The 18,142-nt window shown below is 34.9% G+C and overlaps 1 protein-coding gene across 1 annotated transcript in view; it reads left to right on the plus strand.

Annotated features, from left to right (window-relative positions):
* The window catches only part of LOC134845014 (spliceosome-associated protein CWC27 homolog), a 502,234-nt gene extending 493,956 nt beyond the window's left edge, over window positions 1-8,278 (plus strand). The window contains exons 6-15 of the mRNA XM_063861845.1: window positions 883-1,212; window positions 1,446-1,549; window positions 1,617-1,726; window positions 2,985-3,227; window positions 3,791-3,915; window positions 5,292-5,621; window positions 5,855-5,958; window positions 6,026-6,135; window positions 7,238-7,377; window positions 7,853-8,278. Coding sequence (XP_063717915.1) covers window positions 883-1,212; window positions 1,446-1,549; window positions 1,617-1,726; window positions 2,985-3,227; window positions 3,791-3,915; window positions 5,292-5,621; window positions 5,855-5,958; window positions 6,026-6,135; window positions 7,238-7,377; window positions 7,853-8,042 — 1,786 coding nt within the window. The 3' untranslated portion in view covers window positions 8,043-8,278. The remainder of the gene's footprint in view (window positions 1-882; window positions 1,213-1,445; window positions 1,550-1,616; window positions 1,727-2,984; window positions 3,228-3,790; window positions 3,916-5,291; window positions 5,622-5,854; window positions 5,959-6,025; window positions 6,136-7,237; window positions 7,378-7,852) is intronic.
* Window positions 8,279-18,142: the final 9,864 nt, after the last annotated feature.

Here is an 18,142-nt window from a genome sequence, read left to right on the forward strand (position 1 = left end):
AATTTTCAGATTTCCAGCGGAATAAAACTTTGCCTGGTGATCCAGTTTTCACAAGTTGGATTAATGTTATCAAAATAGCGCCAATCATAAATCGTCCTAGAAATTCAAAGAGCTTAAAGTGCATCTATTTTTTTCTTTGATTTTCAAAAAATGAGAAAGCTTACTTGCGTTGATTGCTCCAGTCCTATGTTTCCAGTTGCCAATTTGAATTTCAAATTTCTTGCTTGGCATGTTTGCCTGGAATTCTTCTTTGATAAAAACAGGTATTATGAAAGTGTATTGGTTTTTTTATTAAATTTTTGAGACGCTTTCGTAAATTTCAGTACTCTTTACAAAAAATTCTCAAAAAAAGTTCTACCGGATTTCAAAAAAGCTTATCCATAGAAAAACCGCCTACATTTTCGTGTGCCCGCATACTCTCCTGGATAGGCGGTATTTTTATGCTCGGATTTTTTTTTCTTCAAATTAGTGTCTTTTTTTGTGCGTCGTGTGATGATAGAACTATATTAATGCGTAGAAATTTAATGAATTAGGCAATTAACAGCTTTTTAAAAAAATATATGTATAAAAAATTTAGTATTTTTTAAAATTTTTGCGCTTAAAACTTTTAAATTTACGTTTTTTTTTGTCAGAGAAGCGATAAATGAAGCTTCCAAAACTAGATTTTCTTTTTAGTAAAATCAAGTTTTTTTGCCTAAATTACTAAAGCTTATAAATAACGAACGACACTGAGACAAATTTTCAATGTCGTTTGAATCTCGACAAGGGCTTCAATATGATATATCACTCGACCCAATTCGATGATTATTTGTTATACCTGATTTAGCGTGGTTAAGGTAACTAGTTGAGGTTTGTCGAGTCACGGTTCTTTTTCGTTTTTAGAAACTTCAATCTGTTATCTTTTGGCGATGAAGCGGAAGAAGACGAGGAAGAAATGGACGAAAAGTCAGCAGTTCAATTTAAAGGAAGTGCTCATGATTTACTAGCAAACGATCCCAAACTAGTTAAACACAATGAGAAACAAAACACTCGCGAAGACGTGGAAATTGTTTCTAGAAAGCATAAGGTTCAACCAAGTTCGGATGTCGAAGACGATAACGCAAACAAAAATAAGAAAGCTAGAAATAGTGGAAAGTCAAAAAGTGCAGATGATTCGGATTCTTCTGATTTAGACATTAATAGTGAGGCTGAAAGAAATACGACAGAAAAAATGTGCGTCAAGTTTGAGTTTGTATTTGAAGGTAACAAATAAAAGGCCGAGTGACAAAGAGCCAGAGGAAAATTTACAACCATTGTAATTGCGCGCGGATCTAAAATTTGTTGAAGGGGAGGGGGCACCATTTCCAAAAAATTTTAAATTTTGTAATTGACCTAGTTGATTTTCCGAGCTCTCCTAAAACACCCTAAATCCGCTACTGAGTTTTGAATCTTACTTCAATTTTCAGAGCAAAGCTGAAAGAAGAATCAGAAAATCTGAAGGCTGAACTCAGTTTGAAAGCATCGAAAAAGGCACAAGAAGCAAAACAAAAGAAAGAAAAAGAAATTAAAGGTTAGATACTGACCAAGAACTCTTATTGAATAGAAAGAAAAAGAAGTTTCAACTGTTTGTTATTCAGATCAACAAAATGCTGATGACATCTACAGTACAGCTTATATGAAGAAATACCAGCATCTGAAGAAGAAATCGTCCAAATCACAGTCGGAAAAGAATTCCAAACAGGATTCCGTAAGTTCCGCAATTTGATATCAAATCCCAGAAATAGTTTGCCGTACAGTCTATGGTATCCTAAAAATAGAAGGTGATTCATGGATTTTGATTGATTACACTTGCTAGAGCTAGTAGCTTGTAATCGAAAACTAGATTTTTTCCCGTAAACAACATTTCTTACAAATCTGTAAATTGAACGTGCTTTATAAATGAACCTTAACATCGTCTAGACTCTTTTCCTTTTAGCCTGTAGGTAACGTGGTCGTCTTAGCACCCTAAGGTCTGAGGTTCATTTTGATAGATAAATTTTTTCGACTTAGCGGCTTTCTTGTTTTGTGTCGCAAGTTGTGCGAAGCTTTGCTTGGCCTCTGTTATATTTTGATTGTTTTCGAAGAATATGAAGTATGTCGATTTTTTTTTCACAGTAAAATTTAACGCGGTAATTTCGACTTTTTTGTATAGCAAATTGTGCGAAGTTCCGCGTCTCGTATGAGTAACAATAGTAACCTTCAAAATTCTCTCTCATTCTTTTAAAAAAGATTATCGTCTTTTTTGCTATTCGCCTATAGTTCAAGCCGCTTATATGTTTTGTGCAAGATTAAACTTTTAAAAATCTGCGCTTAAAAATTTTCTTAATTGTTATCCGATCTACTTCGTCTGATTAAAATTTTTTTAAAGTAGTTTTATGCATGATTTTTCTCCTTTGTTGCATTTTTGGGGCAAGTTTTTGTAAGAGAGTAGCCTTGATAGCCGTTGATATTGACTTTTGGTGCTCAGTTCATCTTCTCGAAATAATTGGAAAATAATCTAATGTGTTTTAACCATATTTACTCACTTTTGCTTCACTTCGCCTTTGTATTAAATAGTGTGATTTTCTTTTAAGAGTTGATGAACGAAGTTCAGACTCTTATATAGGTCGTGCGGATTTTTTTTTCTTGCAGGATATTTTTTCATGCTCTAATAATTTGAAGAATTGCATGTTTTTTCTTATGTTACTTGCAAATTACGAAAGCGTAAATGTCACGAAAAATGTGATTGACTTCTAGTTTCGAAAGTGGAATTTAGTTTTCAGATTTTCCAGCTGAATGAAAACTTTACACATTGATCCAGTTTTCTCAAAATGATTTAATTTTATCAAAAATTGCCAATCATAGTTTGTTCTTTTAATTCAAAGAGATTTAAAGCCATATTTTAGAGATTTGAAGCCATACAGTTTTTGGATATGTTTCTTTGCTTTCATCGCCTCTTCATAACTGGCTATGTTTCGTGAATGCAGGACGAGTTTCACCAGAGGTTAAAGTTTGAGCGTCGAGGGTTGCTGGGCATGGCATCTGTAGAACCCAATAGCAATAGAAGCCAGTTCTTTTTCACGTTGGATGCAGCACCAGAACTCACAAACAAGAACACTTTGTTCGGAAAAGTGAGTGGCAACACTCTTTATAATATGCTGGCTTTGGGAGAAACAGGGCTGGAAGAAGATGGTCGGCCGTCGAAGAAAAACTACATTTTTAAAGCAGAGGTTTGTTTATTCATGCTGATGCTGTTTGAATGGCTTTAGAATTAGTCTCAAAGTTGATAAGACCTTTTCAAGAGTCATGATCGAAGTGATTACTTTATATAGGTCTTGGTGATTTTTTTTTTAGGGAAAAAGTCTTAATATTTATTCACGTTAGAATATGATTTTTCGCGGTGTGACTTCAATTCCTTTGCTTAAAGGAGGGCAAACTCCACTATCGAACAACGAAAGTGTAAAGGTCACGAAAAACGTGATTGACTTCTAGTTTCGAAAGTGGTATTTAGTTTTCAGATTTCGAAATCTGAAAATTTAATTTAGTTATTGATCCATTTTTCTCAAATTGCGTTAATTATATCAAGGAAAGTGCTTATCATAAATTGTTCTTAAAATTCAAAGATCTCTGAAGCCATGAAATTTTTCTTTAAATTCGAAATTTGAAGTTTTTTCAAAAACAAGTCGGTATGTTTTTCTGTTTCATTGGTTCTTGCCTTCATGATTCTTGCAAGTGTCTGTTCGCAATGTTTATTTCAAATTTAACAGGTAATTGGAAATTGAATGCGATTTAGATTCTAAACAATCCCTTTGATGATATTGAGCCTCGAGAAAATGTCATTGCTGCGTCTCGTGGAAACTCCAATCAGAAGAAAGAAAATGAAGAAGAAGCCCCAAAAGCGAAGGTGCAGGCAGTCAAGTTAGTAAAAATATTCATCGATCGAACTCAGAGCTCTCGAACATGACTCTTGTTTATATTTACGCCTGTCTTGTACCAACTACAGGTTCCAATAAAGGCAGCTTTTTTCATTCAAGTTTTTATGCGGGGTTTTTATAGCATATACTACATCAATTGAAATGAGTTTTATTCACTTCTGCACGTTTAATTTTTTTCAGCCGAAAGATTTAAAAGTTGTTTACTCAAACTTTGGTGCTTTGAAATGAAATATTTTTTGATACTCAATATTTTTTTATATTTAACTGTTGGATTTAACTCTTATAAAGGTCTTGCTGATTTTCTTGTTTTTTTTTCACGAAAAAGTCTTCAAATATTGATGCACTTAGGTATATATGCAGTTTTTGAGTTTAATTGAAATTCATCTGCTGAAAGTAATTTAAATAGCCCTCTTCAAATACGAACGTGCAATTAGCGCAAAGAAACGTGAGCGATTTCTAGTTTCGAAAGTGGAATTTAATTTTCAGATTTCCAGCGGAATAAAACTTTGCCTGGTGATCCAGTTTTCACAAGTTGGATTAATGTTATCAAAATAGCGCCAATCATAAATCGTCCTAGAAATTCAAAGAGCTTAAAGTGCATCTATTTTTTTCTTTGATTTTCAAAAAAATGAGAAAGCTTACTTGCGTTGATTGCTCCAGTCCTATGTTTCCAGTTGCCAATTTGAATTTCAAATTTCTTGCTTGGCATGTTTGCCTGGAATTCTTCTTTGATAAAAACAGGTATTATGAAAGTGTATTGGTTTTTTTATTAAATTTTTGAGACGCTTTCGTAAATTTCAGTACTCTTTACAAAAAATTCTCAAAAAAAGTTCTACCGGATTTCAAAAAAGCTTATCCATAGAAAAACCGCCTACATTTTCGTGTGCCCGCATACTCTCCTGGATAGCCGGTATTTTTATGCTCGGATTTTTTTTCTTCAAATTAGTGTCTTTTTTTGTGCGTCGTGTGATGATAGAACTATATTAATGCGTAGAAATTTAATGAATTAGGCAATTAACAGCTTTTTAAAAAAATATATGTATAAAAAATTTAGTATTTTTTAAAATTTTTGCGCTTAAAACTTTTAAATTTACGTTTTTTTTTGTCAGAGAAGCGATAAATGAAGCTTCCAAAACTAGATTTTCTTTTTAGTAAAATCAAGTTTTTTTGCCTAAATTACTAAAGCTTATAAATAACGAACGACACTGAGACAAATTTTCAATGTCGTTTGAATCTCGACAAGGGCTTCAATATGATATATCACTCGACCCAATTCGATGATTATTTGTTATACCTGATTTAGCGTGGTTAAGGTAACTAGTTGAGGTTTGTCGAGTCACGGTTCTTTTTCGTTTTTAGAAACTTCAATCTGTTATCTTTTGGCGATGAAGCGGAAGAAGACGAGGAAGAAATGGACGAAAAGTCAGCAGTTCAATTTAAAGGAAGTGCTCATGATTTACTAGCAAACGATCCCAAACTAGTTAAACACAATGAGAAACAAAACACTCGCGAAGACGTGGAAATTGTTTCTAGAAAGCATAAGGTTCAACCAAGTTCGGATGTCGAAGACGATAACGCAAACAAAAATAAGAAAGCTAGAAATAGTGGAAAGTCAAAAAGTGCAGATGATTCGGATTCTTCTGATTTAGACATTAATAGTGAGGCTGAAAGAAATACGACAGAAAAAATGTGCGTCAAGTTTGAGTTTGTATTTGAAGGTAACAAATAAAAGGCCGAGTGACAAAGAGCCAGAGGAAAATTTACAACCATTGTAATTGCGCGCGGATCTAAAATTTGTTGAAGGGGAGGGGGCACCATTTCCAAAAAATTTTAAATTTTGTAATTGACCTAGTTGATTTTCCGAGCTCTCCTAAAACACCCTAAATCCGCTACTGAGTTTTGAATCTTACTTCAATTTTCAGAGCAAAGCTGAAAGAAGAATCAGAAAATCTGAAGGCTGAACTCAGTTTGAAAGCATCGAAAAAGGCACAAGAAGCAAAACAAAAGAAAGAAAAAGAAATTAAAGGTTAGATACTGACCAAGAACTCTTATTGAATAGAAAGAAAAAGAAGTTTCAACTGTTTGTTATTCAGATCAACAAAATGCTGATGACATCTACAGTACAGCTTATATGAAGAAATACCAGCATCTGAAGAAGAAATCGTCCAAATCACAGTCGGAAAAGAATTCCAAACAGGATTCCGTAAGTTCCGCAATTTGATATCAAATCCCAGAAATAGTTTGCCGTACAGTCTATGGTATCCTAAAAATAGAAGGTGATTCATGGATTTTGATTGATTACACTTGCTAGAGCTAGTAGCTTGTAATCGAAAACTAGATTTTTTCCCGTAAACAACATTTCTTACAAATCTGTAAATTGAACGTGCTTTATAAATGAACCTTAACATCGTCTAGACTCTTTTCCTTTTAGCCTGTAGGTAACGTGGTCGTCTTAGCACCCTAAGGTCTGAGGTTCAAGTCCCGGCCGGGCGTTGTTTTCCGCATGTATGAAATTGAGCTTTTTTCCGGTAAAAATTGAATTGCCTGTCATTCGCTTGTCTGTTCGAGTTTTTTCGGCTTTGGTGCTACGGGTTTTCTTGTGCTTTAAGCAAGTGTTATTGTAGTTGCAAGTGTTGTTCAATGTAGTCTCAGGGGACTTGAAAGATTTTAAATTATTTTCTAATAAAAAAAAATTTTTCGGCTCCTGGTGTTTGCTCAAAGGTTATCGGCTTTGTTTCCGCTTCGTAACTGTTGTTCCATCGCTAATTTAATATTCAAATGTTTTGATTGGCATGTTTGTCTAAAATGGTTTTTATCGTGACATACGAAAAGTTTGGTAGACCTAGTTTTAAACATTTTTCTTTTTTTTTTCTACTTCTCATGTTTTTCGTGAGTGTTGTATTCCAAGTCGTGCTAAGCTTTACTTCGCCTTTGCTATTTAAGTATTTCTCGAATTAAATTTGGTCGACACGCATTTCTTGTCACATATTTGGCACCTGTTAAGTTTAGTTGCGCATTTTGCCCCTCACACATTATGACCCTCTCAAATGTAGTGGCTCATTTCACCCCTCAGACATTTGTCCTCTAATATCTTACACTAAAAGTGCTCTAATAAATGTGGTACAAAATGTGTGACTGGCAACATGTGCCACACTCATTAAGTTTGAATGACCAATTGACTGAAGTTGCCAGAAACTTATCTTAAATCAGAAAAATAGATATAACAGATATACGACGTTCGAAGTTGAATCAGTTTGTAGAGAGCTAAGTTCGAGCTAAGTTGAAGGTATGTGTTATCTTTTTAGACAATGAAGATGTTGGCGCAGTTTGAAGCAAAGTTGAATGCGGCAAACAGGTTAAATTTGGCGTCCAGTTACGACGACGACGAAGAAGAGGATGATCCAACTGCCGTCACTACACAAGATGTTCACAGCTCTTCAGCGTGGTTAGTATGCACCTCAAAGTTTTTTAATGAGCTTTTATTTAGTCTTGACGTTCGTTTGCTTGATTTTGTCTGAATGATTTAGCTTAAATCAGCAGTGACGCTTTATTGAGTTAACGCTTGGTTTCGATCGGGCATCTGTCATATAGTCCTAAGATATGACGTTTCTAAAAATATATGAAAACCAAATAGATAACGTATGCGAATCAGTGCTTTAGATGAAAATCAAACTTTTTTCTATAACGCAATAAAAATTTCTGGTATTGTGGCACTCCGGTAGTGATGGTGCCCAATTGTCATATGATTACTGGTTCAAATCCCGGACGTGCGCTGCAATTTTCTAGGTGAATTTTTGCAAGTAAGCCATGCTTAAATAATTAACCTCCGTGTTAGGCCTCGGGGCTGGTTGACTAAAAAATCAAGTTTTTCTCCATAATTCAATAAAAATCAAGTAATCAAGTGTTTTTGTATAATCCAGGTTGACTCACACATTCAAGCCTGAAACTGATGACTCGAAGCAGGCAAGAGACGCCAATGTGCAGAGGGCGGACGATGAGTACGAGATATTTGACCCCAGGAACCCCATGAACAAACGCAGGCGCCTCAATGAGGCCAAGAGTGCCAAGGACAGACGAAGGCCTCTAGCAGGAGTCAAGGATCTGGACTAGTGGCAGTCAAAAAGAGTTGAAATTTTTATTGGTCCGCTACAGTTGTCTGAACTTAGCGGAACAGTTGGCTTGTAAAAGTGGCGGAGCAATTGGGTCCTTGAGTCGCCGAGTTTGATGCTCTTGCTCTCATATATTGCGGTCCGTGCTTAGTTGACGATAAAGCGTGATTCGTTGTGGATTCTGGAAGGCTTCTAGAAACTCGAAAGATTACAAATGCAGTTTTAAAAATATTTATCTGCTCAATGTGTTTTAACTGTTGTTTAATTTTCTGATAAATGCTATACTCGTTAAAAAAGATTTTAAAAAAATTTTAAAAGTAAGAGAAATTTATTGTCATTTTTTTTTCAGATTCTCGGCCAATGAACATACTGCTGAAATGAAGACGAACAGAAAACCACCTTTGAAATTATCGTGGAGCCATTTTGAAAAAGTTGAGCGAAGGCTGGGATACCCGAAGGTTTCAAATAGGACTTTGAAGTGCCTCCAGAGATGGACCCGACATCACGAAGTCCAGACATTCCACCCCTGAGTGAATATTTGGATCTTATCGAATCTGATGTGTCGTTTGTTGTTTACATTTTGAATTTACTGCTTTCGCTTGGATATTGGACACTTTTGTCATTTCTTACGCTCAATGTCTTCGTCATGGCAGTATGTATGAATTGGGTCGGTCTGAAACTATTTTGCAACAATTGATGGCTTTTCAAATTGAGACTACTTCTTCAGATCTACGAATTTTAATTAAACGAATGCGACAAAATGCCTCAAAATCAATTCGTCAATGCAGGATTTGAAGCCCAAAACAATCATAATGCTTTCCATGCTTTAATTTTCAGGTTTATCTCAGGGACATACTGTAAATCGATGTATTCAATGGCATTTCATTTCTTTGTAATTACACAATCGAGCGTTTAGCATCTGTGCCTATTAGCATACAATAATTGCTTTAACTGGGCGTACTTTCAGACGGAAAACAAACAAGCCTTAATTTTCAAATATTTTAAAACCATTTGATTTATTAGATGATTTTAATATTCATTTTCGCCTTATCAAAAATTCGGTTAAGCACACGCTGTTGAAAAATGCTAATTTTAATTAACAAAACGCTAACAAGCGAATTTTCAAACGAAATTCTTTTAAATGGGCATGCTAATCGACACACGTGCTAATAAGCTGGTCCCCGGGCGTAGCGTAGTGTGATAGTACGATGAAACTTTTTTTTACAACCGAAATCGCAAAGAAAAGAAGTTCCAAATTATTACCTGCAAAAATTGAGTTAATGTGCATTTTAAAGCTCCTGAATTGTTGCCGCTTTCTTGCTCGCATTTGCGAAGCTGCAGCTTCGCCTGTTTATGCGAAAAATTTTAATTCGGTTTTAACCCAATTCCTTAAATAGATAGGCGGCATTCAATCATCAGTTCGGAAATTAAAACATAATTTTTTTTAGCAATTGCTTAAACGTATGTCCCTGTTATTTACTTACAGCTTATGTTATGTTGAGTTTATTTTGTTCCTAAATTCCGCCAAGCTAAATCAAGAGTTTATATTATATAAATTTAAAATTAATTCAATTTGACGCATTTTTATTAAATAGCTTAAAAGTTTGTAAAATTTTACACAAATTTGTTTATCGTTATAGTTCAAGAATATTATGTTCATCTCGAATTTTTAAATTCAATTTCAAAAGGCATTGTTTTTGAGTTTTAGATGGAAGACATTAACTATCTTTTGAAATAGCAGATTTTTGCAATATAATTTTGCAAACAGCGTTTTCAATCTAATCTTCGTTCAAGTCTTGACTTTTGAATTCCTTTTATGTTCACTTCAAAATCAGTTGCTAAATGGAAGGCAAAATACGCTCTTCAGAGATCAAAAGGTAAAGGGCGCGAAAAAAAACTTATAAGTGGTTTTTAACTATAAAACACCACTGAGTGATGGAAAAATTTGTGTTGTTTTTGATGAAGCGTGTCAAGTAATATAAGATGGGAAAACGAAATACCTTTAATGTGATGTATTTTTTGCTCAAAATTCAAATATTTTAAAATGTTCGAACAAATTGTGTATTTTTGACAGTCAGTTATTGTAGTAAAGACTCTTATATAAGTCGCGATGGTTTTTTCTTATTATTCTGAAGTCTTATTCGGGCTTAAATTTGATTTTTCGTGGTTTGATTTAAGATTTCTTAAGTTCGTTTCTTTTTTTTTGTCAAAATGATTGCAAACATGGAAAAGCAAAAGTGTAACAGTCACGGAAAACGTTATCGACTTCTTTTTTCGAAGTGAATTTTAACTGGGTTTATATCATTACACAAGCATAATTTTTGTTATAGTATGAACTATCTGTTTTTTCCAACCTAATTCGCAAATATTGTTGAGACGCAAATAATGTTGAAATAAAATGTGTGCGTTTTGATAGTGTTTATTTTGATCAATAATCAGCTATTAAGTACAGCCAACGCTAAGGATTTTAAGACCGACTATTATTGTTCCGGCTTTCGTAACGGAATATTTGGGTGGGTTTTTTTTGACAAATTTCGACTTTCTAACTAATTATTTTTTATCATTCAAAAGCTATTGTTGTCCTGAGTTTAAAATTGAAAAAAAAATTCACCTGTGATGAATTTTCGTAAATTTATGGGGGGTTTAATAATATCGATTTTGGTCAATTTGGGAAAATTAATTCGCGATATATTTCGGGCTATTAACGCGTAAGCGGAGATTTAATCCGTCTCAGACATCGTTCCATAATTGATTTGGGCTCTTTTTCCTCCGCCACCTGCAAATTTTTACAAGTAAATTTGTTGACCAAATTGTCCGATTGTTATGAAAGTTTATATACAGACTAATAAGGCCACGACAAACATGTTTGGTTTTTATAATCAACGTCATAAAACCACTCGTTCCACTAAAAAATTGAAGCTCGTATGAGGTGGGTAGAAAAGGAAAAAGAGCCTTGTTTTGTTACTAGGAGCGACATTTATCATTTTGTTCTTTATATAGCGTGTGGAGGGATGATTTTCACAGAAATCTCCTTTAAAAAAAATTCATTTTATTTTAATTAACATTCAATTTTTTCATGTTATTACTGCTCCATAGACCTTAAAAGGCAATCAGAACATTCAGGGCTTTGCCCTGATACGAGCAGTTTTGTATTACTAATAGTTCTTCAGCTTCAAGGTATCATGGATCTGTAGCGTAGAGGTAGGGAGCAGACCCGCCAAAAAGTAAGGGTCGAACCTGGGCAGGATCGGATGTTTTTAAAGAACTTTTTGGTATACTAGCTAAAATGCGTCCGCTCTATAATTTGAGGCATGTGCAACTGGTAAATTTCTTTCTTTTCAAAATGACTGATACTGCTAAGGCGTCGTAATTGGCTCGCGTCCCTTAAGAAATTTTGTAGACTCAAAGATTTACTCATTCATTCAGTTTTTCCCAGCAGGGTTATCGGTCATATTTTTGCTTGTGTATGCCAAGTCCAACTTCGCCTCTGTGTCAAAACAGTGCCAATCATAAATTATTGTAATTTCAAAGAGCTTTGAGGCCATTGGTTTCTTTGAAATTCGACAGGTTTAAAAAAACAAGTCGGAGTTTTTTCTGTTTACTTGCTGCGTTCATTGACTCTCCCAACTTTCTGTTGACTATAATCTATTAACTGAAATTGTGGCACGGATTGCAATTGTTTTATTGATATTCCCGCGCTGAGTATCATTTCGTTTCGTAGGATAAATTGTAATCGAAATAAATACCGTGAAACCTTCACCTTAGTTGTTATTGATTTCAGGATAGTTCCTCCCAAAACGAGAATTGTAAGCAATGAAATCCGCTCTGGTTTTTTTCCAAGAGTTATGAACATAGTGAATCCTTTTATCTAGATTTTGGTGGTTTTTCTTAAGTTAGTTCGTTTACACTATCACAACCTCTACTATCGAATCGAACAGCAAAATTATAAAGGTCACGAAAACTGTGATCGGCTTCTATTTCGAAATTGGATTTTAGTTTGCAGATTTCCTAGCGTACTTAAAAATTTTCCTTTTGATCCGGTTTTCTCAATTTGGGTCAATTTTATCAAAAAAGTGTCAGTCATAAATCGTTCTTGAAAGTCGAGCCTTATAACCATATATTTTCTTCTTTGTATTTCGAAAGTTGATTTTTTCTCTTAAAAACACTAATATATATTTTTGTTTCCTTGCGTTCATGGACTTTTTACCAACTGTCTTGAATTTTGCGCACTCGTCTCCTATTTTTGTTGCCATAATAGCTAGTTTTTAAGCCAAGCATCAGATTTTTGTAGGTTTTGGGATGGGAGGGTGGTGTAAAGAGCATGATCAGCGGCATACTGTTTGTTCATTGATTTTTAGACGACTCAGTATTTTTCAATTTGGAGCTGCAGCCTCGTTGATTTGAATTCTAGATTTTTTTGTTTGATACTAATACTGATATCAACTAGTGATCTCGGTCTGTGCTAAATAAGGTTGAACACGGCAGTAGGCTAATTGTAACAATAAAAAAGACGCAGAATTGGCTGTCACCAGGGCGACATAATTGTTTCACAAGCAGTTTTGTACTACTCACATGTTTTCTCATTAGACAGGACAGCAAGTCTTGCTTCGAATGCTTTCTTCATAGCCTAGCATTTCTAAAACTGTTTTCAATGTTTTTGACTCGACTTTTTATCAAACTTAAATTTTATTGTTCTTAGCCAGAAAAGAGTTTCGACTAGAATAGAGATCAGGTTTTCGGATTGATGTCGAGCTTATTAAAGTATGCTGATATTTTTCATATATTTGTCGTGTGGTTTGCCCAGAAAAAAATCCTCTACTGCATGAATATTTAATACCTAATTTTAAATTATAATTTGCTTGTCATTGTCAAATATGAATTGAGACAAGAATATAGATCATTAATTCGTATTCGCGCGCGTTAATTCGTATTCGCAAATGCCGACTGCCGACATAAGCCCATTGAATTTGTGTTTTTTCCATTGCCAAACGACAAATTTTGACTTGAATGTCGACTGCTGGAAGCAGCGCTTTAGGAAGACCGGCAACTGTCTTTATCACTATCATCGAACTTGTCCGATAATCGGCAGAACAATTAGTAAAAAAAATTCTTGAAACTGTCAATTTATTTACTCGCTTGTGGGGTTTCATCGGACCATTGCTAAATTGATAATGTCTATGAGACATATGAGAGCAGCCGTGGTCGAGTGTGTTAGGCACATGTCTCCCAACACGAGGGTCTTGCGTTCGAATCACGCTTTGGTTACGGCTGGAGGGGTCCCAGTGTCATCTGCCCCCTGAAGGTGGGACCGGCTGCGGCAAAATGGATGACATCTCCCCCTCCCCCACGGTTGGTCCTGCTCTGAGCAGGCCGGGGGCTAATAAAAAAATGAGACATGACATATAACCAACATACATAACCTTTTAGTTTACGAGGCAATTTTCGAGATTTTTCAAAAATTTCTAGAAAATTTATCAATTTCTCAATTTTCGAAAATCTCACCCTGTAATTGGGTGCTGTCAGGGTACTCTCAGGTGTTGCGAATCTTGCCTCCAATTCTCACTTCCCAAATCCTTGTTGTTTTTGAGATATGCCGTTTTTTCATGATTTTTTAAAAAAAAAATTTCAAAAACTTAATTTTAAAAAGTTTCCAAAACGTTGAAGATCTCAATCCTGTAATTGGAATCTGTGAGGGTACTCTCAGGGGGTTGCAAATCTTGCCTCTGAATTCGGTTGCTTATATTCTTGTAGTTTTCGAGATATGACGTTTTTTTAAGTTTTTTTTAAAGTTCTTAAATTAAAACTTAATTATAAACAGTTTCACAAAACTTGAAGTTTTCATCTCTGTAATGACGCTCTGTCAGGGTACTCTCAGGAGTTGCGAGTTTTGCCTCTAAATTTGACTGCTCAAATCTTTGTAGTTTTCCAGATATGACGTTTTTTGTGATTTTTTCGAAAAAATTTTCATGAAAATTAAATTAATTTTTTTTCAAAGTTCGAATTTCCTAACCTGAAGTTGGGGGGCTATCAGAGTAATCTAAGGGTTGCAAATTTGACCTCCAATTAAGAATGCCCAAATCATTTTTGTTTAAGAGATACGACGATTTTTGTTATTTTTTTTGGAAAATTTCAGAAAACTCAAATTACCAAATAATTCGTTAAAGTGAAATTCCCAACCCTGTAGTTGTGTACTTTCTAAGATTGCGAATATTTCCATCAAAAAGACTGCTCAGATTTTTGTAGTTTTCGAGATTTGAATACCTTTTTTTTAGAAAACTTAAGGTGAAGTTTCTCAAAATTTGGATTTCCCAACATTGTAGTTGGGTACTGTAGAGTACTCTCAGGAGTTGCAAATCCTACGTCCAAATGCAACTGCTCAATTGCTTTCAGTTTCCCAGATCTGACGTTTCTAAGTTCATTTTAAATTTTTCGAAGAACTCATATAAAACTTCACAAAATTTTATGGTTCAAAATTTGTATAAAAAACTTGAATAAAAAACTTTGCAAAATTTGTTATTACGAACCCTGTAATTGGGTGCTGTCAGAGTACACTCAAAGAATAGTTTTTTGAGTTGTTGAAAATTCGAAGCACCGGAGGTGCGTTACACGCTCGTACCCCATTAATTTAATCTGAGGTGTAAAAGAAAAGTGGTTAAATCGATTGATATAACAAAAAATTGAATGAACAAAAAAAAGTACAGCGATTTCAATCGCAAATGTCAAACCTTATCAAGATCATCACATTATAACATGGCCCTAGGTGATGTTCGAATCGCCTATGTCCCAATTTATGGTTACCATGGTCCAATTGTCAAGGCAGCAGTCAACAATATTTGCGTTTCAGCAATTTATGTAATGGTTTTCGGTTCAACAAGAGGTAATGGTTGATAACGCTATCAGGGTCAACAATGGTTGCTTTTTCGGGTCAACAATATGTATAATGGTTGACTACACCATCATGCGTCGGTCCAAGATTTTGACCGGGTCAACAATATGTATAATGGCTGCTAACCTTATCAGGCAGCGGATTTTCAGAACAACCATATGTATAATGTTAGATAACTTTATCAGGCAGCGGGTTTGCGAGTCAACAATATCCAGAATGGTTGCTTTTTCGGGTAAAAAAAACTATAATCGTTGATGACACTATCAAGGAGCGGGTTTGCGAGTCATCAATTTGTTTGCTGGTCAACAATCTGTTTTAGGGTCCACAATATGTATAATGGTTGATAACACTATCAGGCAGTCGGTTTTCGGGTCAACAATGTATATTGATTGATAACACTTTCAAGCAGCGGGTTTTCGGGTCAACTATGTATAATGGTTGATAACACTATCAGGCAGCGGGTTTGCGAGTCATCAATTTGTTTGCTGGTCAACAATCTGTTTTAGGGTCCACAATATGTATAATGGTTGATAACACTATCAGGCAGTCGGTTTTCGGGTCAACAATGTATATTGATTGATAACACTTTCAGGCAGCGGGTTTTCGGGTCAACAATGTATAATGGTTGATAACACTATCAGGCAGCGGTTTTGCGAGTCATCAATTTGTTTGCTGGTCAACAATCTGTTTTAGGGTCCACAATATGTATAATGGTTGATAACACTATCAGGCAGTCGGTTTTTGGGTCAACAATGTATATTGATTGATAACACTTTCAGGCAGCGGGTTTTCGGGTCAACAATGTATAATGGTTGATAACACTATCAGGCAGCGGTTTTGCGGGTCAACAAAATGTTAACTGGTTGACAGCACTATCAGACAGCGAGTTTGCAAGTCAAGAATGTCCAAAATTGTTGATAATACCATCAAGCAACACCATCTGCCATCAGGCATCGGTGAAAAATTTTGATCGGGTCAATAATATGTATAATGGCTGATAACCTTATCAGGCAGTCGGTTTTCGGGTCAACAATGTATATTGATTGATAACACTTTCAGGCAGCGGGTTTTCGGGTCAACAATGTATAATGGTTGATAACACTATCAGGCAGCGGTTTTGCGAGTCATCAATTTGTTTGCTGGTCAACAATCTGTTTTAGGGTCCACAATATGTATAATGGTTGATAACACTATCAGGCAGTCGGTTTTCGGGTCAACAATGTATATTGATTGATAACACTTTCAGGCAGCGGGTTTTCGGGTCAACAATGTATAATGGTTGATAACACTATCAGGCAGCGGTTTTGCGGGTCAACAAAATGTTAACTGGTTGACAGCACTATCAGACAGCGAGTTTGCAAGTCAACAATGTCCAAAATTGTTGATAATACCATCAAGCAACACCATCTGCCATCAGGCATCGGTGAAAAATTTTGATCGGTTCAATAATATGTATAATGGCTGATAACCTTATCAGGCAGCGGATTTTCAGAACAGCCATATGTATAATGTTTGATAAATTTATCAGGCAGCGGGTTTGCGGATCAAAATTATCCGGAATGATGGCTTTTTTGGGTCAAAAATATGTATTATGGATGACCGCGGGTTTCTGGGTCAATACTTTTCTAATGGTTGCTAACACTATCAGGCAGCGTTTTGGCGGATCAACAGTGTTCCTAATGAGTGCTAACACCATCAGGCATATAACACAAGGCAAAAAAGTTTGTGGTTCCAGATGTTTCTGAGATACTTTTCTAGAACAAAGTTATTTTTGATTACGTTGACGTTGTTGTTTTTGTTAGTTGTTGTTTTTTGTTTCCGTTTTTTTCAAATTCATTGTTCCGACCTTAAAAATGTGGAGGAACTTGGTATTCGCGTGTTTTAGTTTTTTTTTAAATCTTATTTCTTATTGTTCTGCAAAATCAGGTACCACAGATTATGATCGGGTTGAATGAAATATCATATGAAAGCCCTTTCAGTCTTGGTTCGAACCTTTCTTAAAAATTCAAAAATATTTTTTCTTGTCGAGAGAAACCGGTATGAAATTTTTGATTTTTCGTCTATTTTCGAGGAGTAAAGCGATCGAGTAGGTTTTGTTATATATGAAAATTAGAAATTTAGGCTAAACAACCTGATTTTACTACAATGAAGCTTCGTTTAGCTCTTCTCTGCAAAAAAAAAAACATTTTTCAAAAAAAAATTTAAAAAATATAATTAAAGTTTTCCGTGCAAAAAATTGGAAAAAAAATCGAAAAGTTTTCTAATTTTATATTTACTTTTTGAAGACAATTTGATTCGTTTATGCCTAATTCACTAATTTTCTATGCGTTCGTATAGCTGGATTTTCACACGACGTACGAAAAGGACACTAATTTAAAGAAAAAAAAGTTTTTTTTTTCCTGAAAATATGTTCGGAACATTCTGTGCCATTTGGTTGAGCTCTAATTCTATTTGGGCTATCCATTTAAGAAAGCGTAAATGGCTTGAAAATACACGTAGGACTTATTTCCCAGCGGAATACAATTTTTATGTATTGAACCAATTTTCCCGATTTCAGTTAAATTTATCGAAAACATGTCAAGCATAATTTGTTCTCGAAGTTCAAAGAGCTTTAGGGCCAAATATTTTTTTCTTCAAAAGTAGAAGTTGGCTATGCTCCGCTTTGCCTCTAAAAAAAAATTAGTTGGTTTTAATAGCTCAAACTAAAAGCCCATTAATTTACACGAACGAACTGGTTCTTTTACTGAACCAAATTGACCGGGAAGTTTTCAGGTTTATTCATATCAAAGAAATTTTAGTTCCGTTTCAAATTGAATGAAAAAGTTGAATAAAAGTTTCCGAGAGTCAAGTAACAGCGATGATATTATGATTTTTATTTTTTTTTTGCAATACTACACAACGAGAAAGTCATTCATTTAAAGAGCGTGAAATAAAAAAATTATGCAGCAATTACGATTTCATAATCTATTTTTTTTCCATGACGTATCAATTTTTTTCCCGGCATGACGTATCAATTGTTAGGGTATTCCCCATTATAGCCCCCCCCCCCCCAGCGTAGCAATAAAAATGATACCACTTTATGGTGCTAGGTGAATAAGAAGGCAGCGACATGGAGACGACATGACATTAATACGACAAATGAGCGGTAAACCTATAAAAATCGGTTCGAATTTAAACGGCCAAGAAATTTGTGTAGTGTCATTTTGAAGTCCCAT

Source organism: Symsagittifera roscoffensis, chromosome 4, assembly GCF_963678635.1.
Source record: "Symsagittifera roscoffensis chromosome 4, txSymRosc1.1, whole genome shotgun sequence".
Classification (NCBI taxonomy): domain Eukaryota; kingdom Metazoa; phylum Xenacoelomorpha; order Acoela; family Convolutidae; genus Symsagittifera; species Symsagittifera roscoffensis.